The sequence below is a fragment of the Lepidochelys kempii genome, chromosome 4 (assembly GCF_965140285.1).
Source record: "Lepidochelys kempii isolate rLepKem1 chromosome 4, rLepKem1.hap1, whole genome shotgun sequence".
In the NCBI taxonomy this organism is placed as follows: Eukaryota; Metazoa; Chordata; order Testudines; family Cheloniidae; genus Lepidochelys; species Lepidochelys kempii.
Genome location: NC_136383.1, coordinates 14,022,215 through 14,035,046, shown reverse-complemented (window position 1 = coordinate 14,035,046; position 12,832 = coordinate 14,022,215). Strand labels below are relative to the sequence as shown.

Sequence of the window (12,832 nt, the reverse complement as noted above, 5' to 3'; positions counted from 1 at the left end):
TATATCTATAATTTTATAATAATTTTAGATTTATGTTTTATGCCTTGTCTTTTTCTCATTGCATTGGGATTTATTGGGACAACAAAATACCATGTAAGTCTTGCTCATTACACAGGTAACAATCTTATTGTTACCCTGTTCTCCCTCGACCTGTTGTATCTATCTGCGGTCTCTCATCGTACATTTAAATTATGAACTCTTGTCTTTATGCATGAGTACAATGGGCAGCATAACTGGCCCTGATTGGCATCCCTCCAGATGTTACCACAATACAAATTAAGAGGAAGAGCCAGGCAACTGTCTGTCTCTCTAATTTATGTCCTTATTTGCTTTAATGAGTTAATTTGCACCTTTGTTGGGAGGTGAAAACAGATTCCAAATAGCACCACCTCTTAAAGTCACACTACTATCCCCTTACTGCCCACTCTTTCAAACCCCATACACGCCCTCTCCTACACGCAAACACACATTCAATGTGGCCCTAGATATGTGCAGGCTGATTTTTTAAAAAAAGCTTTCAGGAACAGTTCTATGAGTTTTACATTAACCCAGACAATGGAGACACTATCCCTAATTATCCTGTAACAAGACATGACCCTTAATTACAAGAATCCAACAAAGACAAAAAAAAGAGAGTATGTGTACTTTAGATGAGAAAGATTCAGTTCACAGTTCTCATTTAAAGCAGATTATAACTGGTGCTCTCTCTCTCATTACTATAGGCAAAATGAGTCTTTTCGTTGTACATTCTATTCCTTTGGGGGGGTTGTAAAAGAGCTGGCAAAAGTTAGTTTTATTTATTGGAACTGAAAGGGTCAAGAAATTTGCTCACCTTTATTTATATCAGCTTGGGTGAAACTTTTGATGGGTCCCTTCACAGAGATCTGGACCAGGTTATCAATTTTAGTCATCTGCAGATGTCCAGTACTAGGATCTTTCTTCAGGACATATCTGATCTTCAGGTCATCCGAATCAATAGTTGTAGCTTTTAAGTGCTGACCTGTGATGTGTGCTACGGAGCCTAGATAGTAACAGAAGATACATAAACAGCCCCACTCAATCCTTCCAAATCGCTTGCCAAATCATTTTGAAAGACTGGATTCCATTATTTATAAACAACATGTTACATATTTAGAGATTTTGTTCTTTCAAGAAAGCTCCACTTATTTCCCTCCAAGGAAAGCACTATAGGTCCAATTTTCAAATGAAAAGATAGCTTAGTAGGTAGCCTAAATCCTGCATCGGGATGCTCAGTTTAACATTTTCTTATTAGGTGCTGATTTGAGTACCCAAATGTCAGTCCTGTTAAGGAGCCCATACTTGAAATTCAGGCTCCTCAGAGCTTGGCACTTCACCAACATGTGGGACCGACATCAGATCTAGAGTATTGGCGAATGTGTGTGTCCTTAACAACCTTGTAAAAATACCAGTACAATATAGCCTTAAAAATCTTATCCTTACTTATCCCAAACTCCCTATTATCCCAAATATGCTCACGCCCAAAAAGTTCAGTGGGAGACCTGACCCTGTTTCAGAAAACAGGAGCTCAGACAAGCGTTGCTCAGATAATCAGCTAGTGAGGGATGGGACATGCCTCGAAGGAAGAGGATTACTTGGGGGCTGGAGGGTTAGGGCACTTCTGATGCTCCACTGTTGCAGATCTTAGAAGCATGGAGTCTCATTCCTAAGCATCACAGCAAAGGACCTTCATGTCCTGTCCATGTGGGGCATCAAAGCACCCACAGCACTTCCCTCCTCATTCTGAACCAAATCCTTTCCCAGTCCTCCCATCCCTGAATACAGCATGCAAAGCCCACTGGCTAATCAAGCTCCCAACGAACTGATGATTTCTGGTGTACCCTGGCACGTCTGAATATTCAAAGGCTGCACTGAATTATTCTGGATCTGGGGATATGGCAGTGGGTAATTCTGAATTCTAGAAGAACGGCTCATAGCTTTAGAGCAGCTTTCACTGTCTTCGCCATGTGACAGGGTGGAGACAGCTGGCGTTCCACTTTGGGCAACTCAGTACCAGGAAGTTTGGAGACAGTACAGAGAAGAACAACAGACTGACTACGGGGCCAGAGGAGAAAATATTGAACTATGTTAACAGGCCCGATTCTCCTCTCACACCCATAATTATCAAGGTAAACCCCACCAATGCCACCTGAATTACTCCAGCGTAGGACTGCTATGAGAAGAGCATGAGCTCCAATTATAGAGGTTGGCTAAGGAGCGGCAAAGTGTGGGGCAGAAGGAGAAAGGACATGATAGCTATCTACAAATATTTCAAGGGGAGCTGCCAGGAGGGAGAGGAATTACTTGGGGAGGTTCAGGACAGTATGACTAGGAGAAATGAATGACATTTTCAGAAAGGTTGGTTAAACCTGATCATCAGGAAAATACTGCTAATGAAGAGCTCTGGCAGGCTGTAGAAGCGTCAAGGGGACATGGCAGGAGCCCAACACTTAAGACATTTAAAACTAGACTAGACAAAGCACTTCAACTGCAGGGAACTTGCCACCTGAGGTTTGACAGATCGCCCTTGCCTGCACCATTTTTAACTTTTATTAGTCCTTTGACATGTCAAGCAACTTCTGTTGCTGTTCCTTGAAGCACAGCAATTTTAAAGGTTTCCTTCTCCCCTCCCTTCCCTCCTTCTTTCACCATTCCATCAGTTTTAAAACCTTTTTGACTTACTGGGACAGAAGCATTGGTTGAGATGTACAAAGTCAGCTTCGGGATTTAAACACGCACACTTCTGATTACAATCAATAGGAGGTGTGTGTGTCTAAATGCCTTGGCCAGCTTTGAAAATCTTGACCATTCATTTCTATCAAGCTTGTTAGTCTCTCCACTCACTCCGTACCAGCTGAAAGCTGCAGGCCCCTGTTCACAGCTAATCTGGGTGGCTCATTCTTTGGCAGCTCCACAGAGAACTCCACTCTCCCCATCTCAGTGTACAGCCCATCCGTGAGAGAGAATCGGAACTCATCTGTCTGCGTTCTGGAACTCCCCCGCGTGTAAACAATCAGTTGGTCCAGGACATCCTGATAGGTGAAAGAGGAGCCCTGAGACAGAACACGCCCATTCTCCAGAGGCTCTGAGGAAGACTGTCTCCTGAGGAGGTGACCTGAGGAAGAATAGGCACATTAAACATAAATAGCCACATGGGAGTCTCTCTGATTCTCAGCGTTAGTGTAACATTCCAACATCAAAAACACTATGGGCTGGATTCTCTACTGCCCTACCACTTGTGTGCTCCTTGACACCTGGGAGGCCAGGCATTAACCACTACCTTTCCACACCCACTTGGCACAGGTGTTGTAAATCACTACTGAAGGCACAGGATGATGGAGTCTCTGGCCCTTTGATTCCTTACTACAGCTGGGAGAAATTTTGTGACAAATAGTAAATTCGCCCCCAAAATGCTTTTTTTAAAGACATTATTTAGGACATTTGGATCGAATTTGGTGAGTTGTGTTGGCTGGAAAAAATGAAAACAAAAACATTGAAAATGGCAAAATTAATTATGGCAAAAAAAGTCCAAATTGACATTTGAAATGTTTTGTTCAACCTGAATGGAACTGTTTTGGTTTTTCATTCCATTGAGAAAAATGGAAAAAATTCAGTTTTTGTGAGAAATTAACGGATTTATTTCATTTTATGTTTCAATTAGCTGGCCACACTGAAAGATCAATTATTCACTGATAGTCCTTTCCTGACAACCATAGCTTGCTTGAGAGAGCCTCAAGACATTGCTCGTGGCTTTCTGATCACTACCAGATCTGGTTAGAATTTGACTTTGTCCAGAGGCTGGCCTGCTCAGATCCTCTGCCTCTCATCTCTTAGATGTAATGATTAGTTAAAATGTCTGCTGTAGTTTCAGTTGAATTTGGCATTTATTTCCTGTTTTAAAGTGTTAAGCAGTGTTTCCTGTGCACAGTTCACTTATACCTGTCAGGTGACTACTTTGCATTGGTAGGTATATCCTGGAGGCCCTTGTATTCTTCTTGAGTTACACTGGTTCAAGTGAGCTAAATGGATAGGTGTGGTGGAGAGCAGAAGCACTGAGGGCCAAATTTTAACAGGTATTTAGATGCTTATGGCTGGCTTATTTAGATGCCAGATTTTAACAGGTATTTCGAGTGGGATTCTCGAAAGCACCTAGGTGCCTAACTCCCAGGGGAATTTAAAAATGTGGTCCCAAGTCCCTGTACAAGTGTTTCAGTCCCCAGCAGATGGCCTGAGATCCCTAGGCTGCCCCACTGAGCTCTGACCATCTGGATTTGTGGAGTCCAAGTTCCCTGTCTATTCTGGGAGGTGGCAAACCCCAATGGAAAAGTTGTAGGAAACACTTCAAACTGAAACTCATGGAGTTTTCTGTCTGCACAGGGGAAGCGATAGACCATCGTTTGTCAAATCAGTCTGCGACTTCTGGGGGAAAGGATCATTAACACAATGCACTTCCATCTAGTCTTTTAACACATCCCACCCCCACTGGACAAAGCCAGCATTTGCAATGGAGACAATAGCGCTAGCTTTTACCTCGGCCACTACCCTTTAAAAACTTTCTCTCTTCTTAAAAACAAAGATATATGAACTGGGAGTCTTTAAAACTCCCATCAAGTACTTAAAAACCAATTCCAAGAGAACTGGTGATTATTCTGGATCAGGCGATCAGCACCATTAAAGCTGTCTACACACAGAGCCATGCTGTGTCCAGAGACTCTGTTCTTCAGACAACACGGGCATGCCAGCAGGGCGGATGGGACAAATGCTGTCAGAACAGTTACTGACAACTGTGCTTGACCGCCTGTCTAATATGCAATGACTGGCAGAACCATGTCAATCGAGAGTTTTGAGGACTGGCTCTTGGGATTCATTTCTGGTGAGGGCAAGTTTCAGAGAATCTTAGACTATTTTTCTCAGGTTTTAAGTGACAAAGGTCTGATTATGCCCACGAGGGACAGGTGTGCACTGGGGGCAGAGTGGATCTGCACTGGCCCAGCTGGAGCTCCAGGAGGGATGGTGCCAGAGTAACCTGGTGCATAGGAGAGGCATGCTTGCTACACCATCCATTAGACGGGTACTGCAGAGGCTTCCCTCCTGGGCCAGCTGATTCAGCTGGCCAGGGCGGGGGGAAGTGTGGTCTTGATCCCACCTCATCCCTTTCCATTTAGAGGTGCTGGAGACTGAACTGTGGGGTATTGTGTGGAGAATAGGGGAACGATTGCAACTACAACTACAATCCAACCCCTACTAAAAAAAAAAAAAAAACCTGCAAGAATAAGTTGTTGTAAATAATGAACAGCAGGTTTCGGGCTGCTGCAAGTTATTATTTCCTGGCTTCATATCCAGAGCTACACATCAGTTCAATCAGCATCGGAGGAACATGCAGAGGAATGGTTTACAGCTCAAGTGTTTGCTTTGGCATATAGAACAAAAGGATCCCATATGCCCCAGCAAAGCATAACACGGTTTTATTATTATTCTTTGACAGGTAATTTTCTCCATAGTGAAAATATATCCCAGCACTCTGTGCATTGCACGCGCTCTCTGCCGGGGTTACAAAGGGACCCATTCCAGCGGTATGCAGCAGTTAAGCTGGCTTCAAAGTGCAAGAAGTCCGACAGGTTAGCAGCGTAGCTGTGTGTGCCCCACACTCCAAAGTTGTTGTCAAGTTGTTCTGCCCCCTGAATTCAATAAAGAAAAGGAGGCAGGAAGACTGGGTAGTGGAAAGGTGGGGGTGGCCTGGGTTAACTTGAATGTCTCCTGTAGGGTCAGATCCTTAGCAGAGTACCAATCTGTGTAGTTGGGCCAGGACTGAGGGCAATGGGGGTGGCATCCTCTCCTAAACTGGCAAAGCAGCTGAGCAGCTGCTCCATGGAGGTTTCTTCAGTCCAGTGGATGAAGTAGCCCTGCGCTCCCCTACTGCAAGCCCCCTGTTGAAAGGATGCTAGCAGGCTCCATGTAGCAGCAGCTCTTCCAGCTGTTGCTTCCCTTCAGACCCATGCCATGCAGAGGCAGTACTCCTGTGTGTCTCCCACTCCTTGTCAGGTGACACCCCCCCACTTGCATGGCCAGGCGGAGCTGGAAGGCCAGGAGGAGGGGAACGCAGTTACCTGATCACTTTATAAATCGATTATTCATTTTCTAGTCAGAATGCAAAGTAAGCAGGGAGAGAGGCTTGTGTGCCGTGGTGATGAACTCCGTGCTGGCCACTGCCACTGAACTTGGCCCCCGGCTGCGGGTAAAACCCATGTCTGGGGATGCTGTAGCAGGGCAGGCTGATGGAAAAGAGCAGCCTGAGAGAGATGGGTCTGGCGGTACTGCCACTCTCCCACCCCAGACCAGTCCCTCCTCCCCCTAGCCATAGACCCTGTGTCTCCTCCAGCACAACATCCACCAAAAGGCCTCTAAAAACCCTCAGGAACTGGCCTGTCACGAAGGGTTAAATCGCCCCTGGATTAGCCAGCACATACGTATTTTACGTGAACAAATCAGGCCTGTCTCACAGCAAGAGATATTCCACCTATGCTCGGTCTTACCATGGTCAGGCTTTTTGGTAACTACAAAGACCAACTGCTCATCTGGAGTGTCCAAGTCCTGCAGGCTTAGGGAGGTATTGCTGATCACCACCCCCGAGCTGCCGTGCACTCTGACAGGCACCAGCGTCATCTTCGGGGGCTCATCATTCCGCCGCTACAGAAACACAAAGACAGGCAGGATGTCCCAGAAGAAAACTCACTCACAAGAAGGGCAAACTCACCATGAAGATGTAGTAAAGAGGAAATTCCCCTGAGATAAAAATACACACCCTTTACTTGTTTTACTGTTCACAGTTTTAAGTTTGTTTTTTTTTAACTAAAGTGTTGTAAGAGTCTCCTGCAAGTTGGTCAAAGTCCTGCCTCTTCCGAGATGGAGGGGGACCAATAAATGCCTTTGCCATGCGCTCTGAGAAAGGGGAATTGGTGCATAGTTGTGTTGCCTAGCAACAGAGCAACAGATTGTTATGCAGTCACACTCTGATCCCCCGTTTTCCCCTTGCTCCATGGGAAAGCCTATCGAAGGGAGACTGTGTAGCCTTGTGGCCAGAGCACCAGGATGCGACTCAGGAGAGCTGGGTTCTATTGCCAGTTCTGCCATGGGCCTGCTGGGTGATCATGGGCAAGTCACTTCCCCTTCTGTGCCTCAGTTTTCCCCTATGTAAAATGGGGATAACAAAACTGATCCTCCTTTGTAAACTACTTTAAGATCTAAATTTGAAAAGCGACACAGAAAAGCCGGGTATTCTTATTATCTATGCCAGCCCCAGGTGAATGTGTCATCTCTGCCAGCACTATAGCGGATTCATATTATTTCCCTGCTCACACTAGCCTAGCTGCCCTGGCTGGTGTTTTGGTGGGTGAAGCTATCCACTGCCTGCCTGCCACATAGGGGAGCGGGGGCCCTGTAATTGCGGTAGTGAGCAGAGAGGCGTAAGGGGGCACCTTACCCTCACTCCCTCCCCTGCATGGGTATTCAGAGCGCGGCACAATCTGGTGCTAGGTCAGCGGTGGCAACAAGACTTGAAAAGCCATCCACATCGTTGGGCGTGGGGCAGGGCTTAGTTAACCACACGTCGTATTCCTTCGACGGCGTGTACCTGGATGGTGATGTTGACGCTGTGAGTCTCGGACCGGCTGAAGCCATCGCTCACATAGAATGCAAAGAAGTCATTAGTTGGCTCGATGCTTTCATGGACGCTCTGAAAGTAGTAAATACTGTTCTCCAGCACGTCGTGAATGGAAAACGATGCATCTGAGCCTGCAGAGCCCCCAGGGCCAAAAGTACCACCTGGAAACAAAGCACCATCTGTGAAAAGATGCTCGTTTCACGAAGAAAACAACGGGAGTAAGGAAACGATCCCAAGTTCTGCTTTCCCATTCCTGGAATTGATTGTTAATGTGTCTAGTGACCCACCCAGAAAGCTGCTTCTTTGGCACTACGAAATGTAAAGATCTTGTTGTTTTACATACAGCGGCTGGCTTCAGTCCCCTTTTATGAGGTTTGCCTTCCATGATGAAGCAGTTACGAATGCACCATCTTTCCCCAGCAGAACCAACAGCCCAGCTCACCCGTGCAAAAACAGTTTGGCTGTCATCCATTAAAGGTCTGTTTAATCAGAGAAGCTCAGTCTTTTTCAAAACACTGACTTATAATGGCTCTTCCATAGGATACAGTGAATATGTCTTGCTTAGCTGCCTGCAGGCCCCAGAGGAAAAACAATTGCGATTGCTGTTATAAACCACTACACATTTGCGATCATGTACCACACAGAGGTATCTTAGAAACCACAGTTCTTCCCCTGTACTTAGAATACAAAGTAACTGCGATAACTGTGTGATATCTTCTGGCAAACAATGCCCCACTGTACTTCACGTAGCTGTGTTTGGAGAGTGCCTAATTTGGTCTGGTGGCTACAATTATCATGAGAACTTTGCTCATGTCTAAACTCTGAGTCCCCTACAACCTAATCTATTAGAAAGAGAAAAAACATCACAGCAGCTGAGTGATTTACAGTTTGTCCCCTCCATTCCCTGGTTCTAATCCTGGGAGCATTGATGGATTTCAAATTTCCTTCCCCAATGACTGCTTTTACAGGGGAGAGGGTGAAACAAACATCTCCGCCATTAAGGTCTCCCTGATGAGACCGAAGCAATGAAAAAAAACAGGTTACGGCAATGAAAAAGACAGGGATTTACCAGTGTCCTAACAGTAACACGGGCTTGTAAATTAACACAGTCCAGAAGGGATGCTGACAAGCCAAGCCCAGAACAATAGGAAAGGCTAGGAAAGAGGTTTAACAACAAAAAGAAAAAAAGGTTGTTACTCAGATTTGTTTTACTCAGTCCTCTCAAAGGCAAAGCTCTCATGTATCTGCCTGCACAAGGACAGGGCAAAAGCTGAGGGCTGGATTGTATCTTTAGGGTCCCCAAGCCGGGGGAACTCTCTGTATGAAGATCTCCCACTTTACGGCGTCTTACCCACCAGGCAGGGGGTGGAAGAAGCAAAGGAAGGTTAATGCAGGTAGAATTAATTAATTTCTCTGCAGAGTTCCTTCTATGCTGGGGAACTGCCCCTCACAGGGGGATCCCAACAGGAAGTGCTGCCTAAGAAGTCTCTGATAGCTCAGCTCCAAAGTAACTGTACTGCCAAAGAGCTGGATCATGGCCAGAGGGAAGCAAGGGCTGCTGCAGAGGCATCAGATACCCGAGCTACGTGCATAACTTGTGGGATCTGCAAGGTCTGTGAGCCAAGCCATTGGGTTCTTCAGTGCAGCCCTCCAGGATACGGGGAGCAACCAACCGCATAGGGGGAAAAGGAAATTATAGGCAAAGGAAACTGGGACCAACCACTCCCGATAAGAGCATCTGCATGATTTAGGAGCACAAGTTCCAGGAGGAATGTCCACAGATAATATGAGAATCTAAAGCTCAGGTCCTGCAGCGAAATAAGAGAAATAATAGCAGCCACGCTTTGCAGCTTAGCTAGTTTTAAAACTGCAGTGCAACATTTATTAGTTGGAGTCAGGGAAGGATTTCTATGGATAACAAGAACAGCCCAAGTTACAATAGTAAATATTAAAAATTAAACAAGGTCTCTGTAAAGGATGTAAACCCCCTTGCTGGGACAACCTCTAACTTTTGAGGGTTAGAAGGAAACTTTCCCTGGGGCAGGTTATCTCACCACTGCTGACTGCAGGGTTTCTCTGAAGCAGATGGTGCTGGCCATTGTCAGAGACAGAAACATGGGGTACCCCGTGCCTCATCCAGTCTGGCAATTCCTGTGTTGCCATTTCCTGACCAAATACAAGGAAAAACAGGTGTAGATACAGTTTACCTGTCCTTGTGTTTTCAATGTACCCATATATTGGTAGCGTAATTATTGTAACCATTAGGTCATCTTTGGCTGTATCATAGTCAGTGGCTAGGAGATGGTGAACTGACAGCGGTACACTGCCTCCCTCATCAACCTGAAAAAAAAAAACAAGGTAAAAAGAAGCGGAACAAACATGCTTCTGAAACAAAAACAGGTTCAATAACCATTGCCGAATGGCCTTTATCAGCAGTTCAAGGAGGATTTCATCACACGAGTGTCTTAAACTTATCCCTTTACCTGTTTCTGCACGAATTCTCTAGCTCACTCTTACTACAGGTCACCGCTGGAGTATGCAGGGGGATAAATCCCAATTCTTCCCCTGACACTGCATGTTTTATAAAAGTTCCTGCCCCTCCCTACCCATAGGATATAAAAATCCAATGTAACGCTGGGGCTAGGTTGAGTAAGAGCTTATCTTGCCCCAGCAGCAGTCTGCATGCCACTGGGCAAGTGTCAATACAATGGGAGTGGTCTAAGCAGCAGAGTGTACCCCGCAGTGTCACAGTGACCTGTTGGGGGTTGTGGTTTGCTCAGTGGGTTTGATGGCTAAGGATGGGGAGTGGAAAGCTGGGAAGGGAGGGAGAACACATTAAAGGGTTCAGATAAGCACTCTGAAATGGGACATGCTGAGCCAAACTTCCAGATGTTTTTAGGTTCATCCATCCCGAGACTTTTGTGTGTCACCTGGTGATACAATGAGCCAGATCCCCAAAAAGTGGAAAGCAGCACACTGCCACGGATATCAATGGAGGCACACTGATTTACACCAGTGGAGGATCTGTGCAATGGAAATGACTGGATGAGGTTCAGGGACAAGGTGGTACTGTTAACTTCACCAGATAGTTTCACAACACTTTAAACATACAAGATTGCACGTGAGACACCATGCTTTCTCGCATCTGTACTAGACACCAGTTCACCATGGTTGCACAGCAGCCAGGAAAATAACTGTTCAATTGTTTACGTCACACGTGCTTCTGCTACAACTTCCTACATTCTGGGCAATTACTCACAGTGATAAGGTCAGCAAAAGCAATGATCGAAGGCTTGTTCTGGACAGAGGCGATAGTGATGGTAAACATCTGGCTGTCGAGCCGATTATTGTCAGCATCGAAGACATTGAAGTGGAAAATATCTGTGACTGGCTGATTGTCAGTCTCAAACTCAGTTGAGTATCTGTATCAAGAATCAGATCAGCGAGTCAGACAGACAGCCTGCTGAAAGGATTTCACTTCCTATGTTTAAGAACTGTGCGGGCAGGAACATGCCTCTTTTCAAGGAGATAACAAGTCAATCCTTTCCTCCTCTATCTCGTCCATCCAGCAAGAACGAATATTTTCCCATGTCCTTGGGCGAGTGATGTTGATCAGGAAAAGGCGGGTCTGAGCGTGCTGGCTAGTCAGCCATAGTGAAAAACATTCAGATCATTTTTCACATAGCGCATTGCAAACCCGATGTGCAATCATGCTCTGAAAGACTCTCAGGGAAAGCAGGACCCAACACTGGGGTGGTTAGGGAAGAACACGGGAGGTGAAGGTTATTGTACAATGAGAGTATTGTCCCAACAGATCAAACCTGCCTTTCCTGAAAGAAATATGGTTTCATTTTTCTTTTCTTCTAAACTTTTAAATCTGGACACTTGTCTCCAGTCCACCTGCATGGCAGAGACGTGGAGTGGGACTTTCAAAAACACTCAGCATTGGCCTACCTCTGCTTCTCACTGAAGTCAACAAATTCTCATCATCTTCAGTAAAAGCAGAGGCAGGCCAATGTTGAGCACTTCTGAAATGCTACTGTTTCTATCATGATTTTTCTGTGATTTTTATTCACTGACTTATTTATAAGTTTCAGAGTAACAGCCGTGTTAGTCTGTATTCGCAAAAAGAAAAGGAGTACTTGTGGCACCTTAGAGACTAACCAATTTATTTGAGCATGAGCTTTCGTGAGCTACAGCTCACTTCATCAGATGCATACCGTGGAAACTGCAGAAGACATTATAAACACACAGAGACCATGAAACAATACCTCCTCCCACCCCACTGTCCTGCTGGTAATAGCTTATCTAAAGTGATCATCAAGTTGGGCCGTTTCCAGCACAAATCCAGGTTTTCTCACCCTCCGCCCCCCCCCCACACAAACTCACTCTCCTGCTGGTAATAGCCCATCCAAAGTGACCACTCTCTTCACAATGTGTATGATAATCAAGGTGGGCCATTTCCTGCACAAATCCAGGTTCTCTCACCCCCTCACCCCCCTCCAAAAACCACACACACAAACTCACTCTCCTGCTGGTAATAGCTTATCCAAAGTGACCACTCTCCCTACACTTTGGATAAGCTATTACCACGGTATGTATCCACGGTTTCCACGGTATGCATCCGATGAAGTGAGCTGTAGCTCACGAAAGCTCATGCTCAAATAAATTGGTTAGTCTCTAAGGTGCCACAAGTACTCCTTTTCTTTTTGACTTATTTATGTGCTTAAGCGTTATCACCTTCAGTCTCCACTTTGCTGATGTTAATACACAAATGTTCTAGCAGCATCATTCCCCTGTACATAGTTGTTCAGTCTAGTCTGTGCATGTGTATGAAACTACATCTATATTGTTTGGAAGGATACAGCAATGCATGGATCTTAGTTTGGTGTCATACAGCAAGAGCAAGTATTGGCTCCTTCTGTGTACGAGCCAATGACAGGCTCAGCTTTGACCCTGTCTGGAAGGGAAATCCACAAATCAGTGGTGCAGTTTATTAACATAAGAATGGTCACACTGGGTCAGACCAAAGGTCCCTTTAGCCCAGTATCCTGTCTTCCGACAGTGGCCAATGCCAGGTGCCCTAGAGGGAATGAACAGAACAGGTAATCATCAAGTGATCCATCCCGTCGCCCATTCCAAGCTTCTGGCAAA

General features: G+C 45.6%; 1 protein-coding gene across 5 annotated transcripts in view; it reads right to left on the bottom strand.

The window, feature by feature from the left end:
• Window positions 1–12,832, bottom strand: part of FRAS1 (Fraser extracellular matrix complex subunit 1) — a 299,449-nt gene that overhangs the window by 54,696 nt on the left and 231,921 nt on the right. For all 5 annotated transcript variants that reach the window (XM_073340462.2, XM_073340465.2, XM_073340463.2 and 2 more), the window contains 6 exons: window positions 10,938–11,100; window positions 9,886–10,018; window positions 7,649–7,839; window positions 6,552–6,705; window positions 2,870–3,133; window positions 833–1,021 (listed from right to left, as the gene is read on the bottom strand). In XM_073340462.2, coding sequence (XP_073196563.2) covers window positions 833–1,021; window positions 2,870–3,133; window positions 6,552–6,705; window positions 7,649–7,839; window positions 9,886–10,018; window positions 10,938–11,100 — 1,094 coding nt within the window. The remainder of the gene's footprint in view (window positions 1–832; window positions 1,022–2,869; window positions 3,134–6,551; window positions 6,706–7,648; window positions 7,840–9,885; window positions 10,019–10,937; window positions 11,101–12,832) is intronic.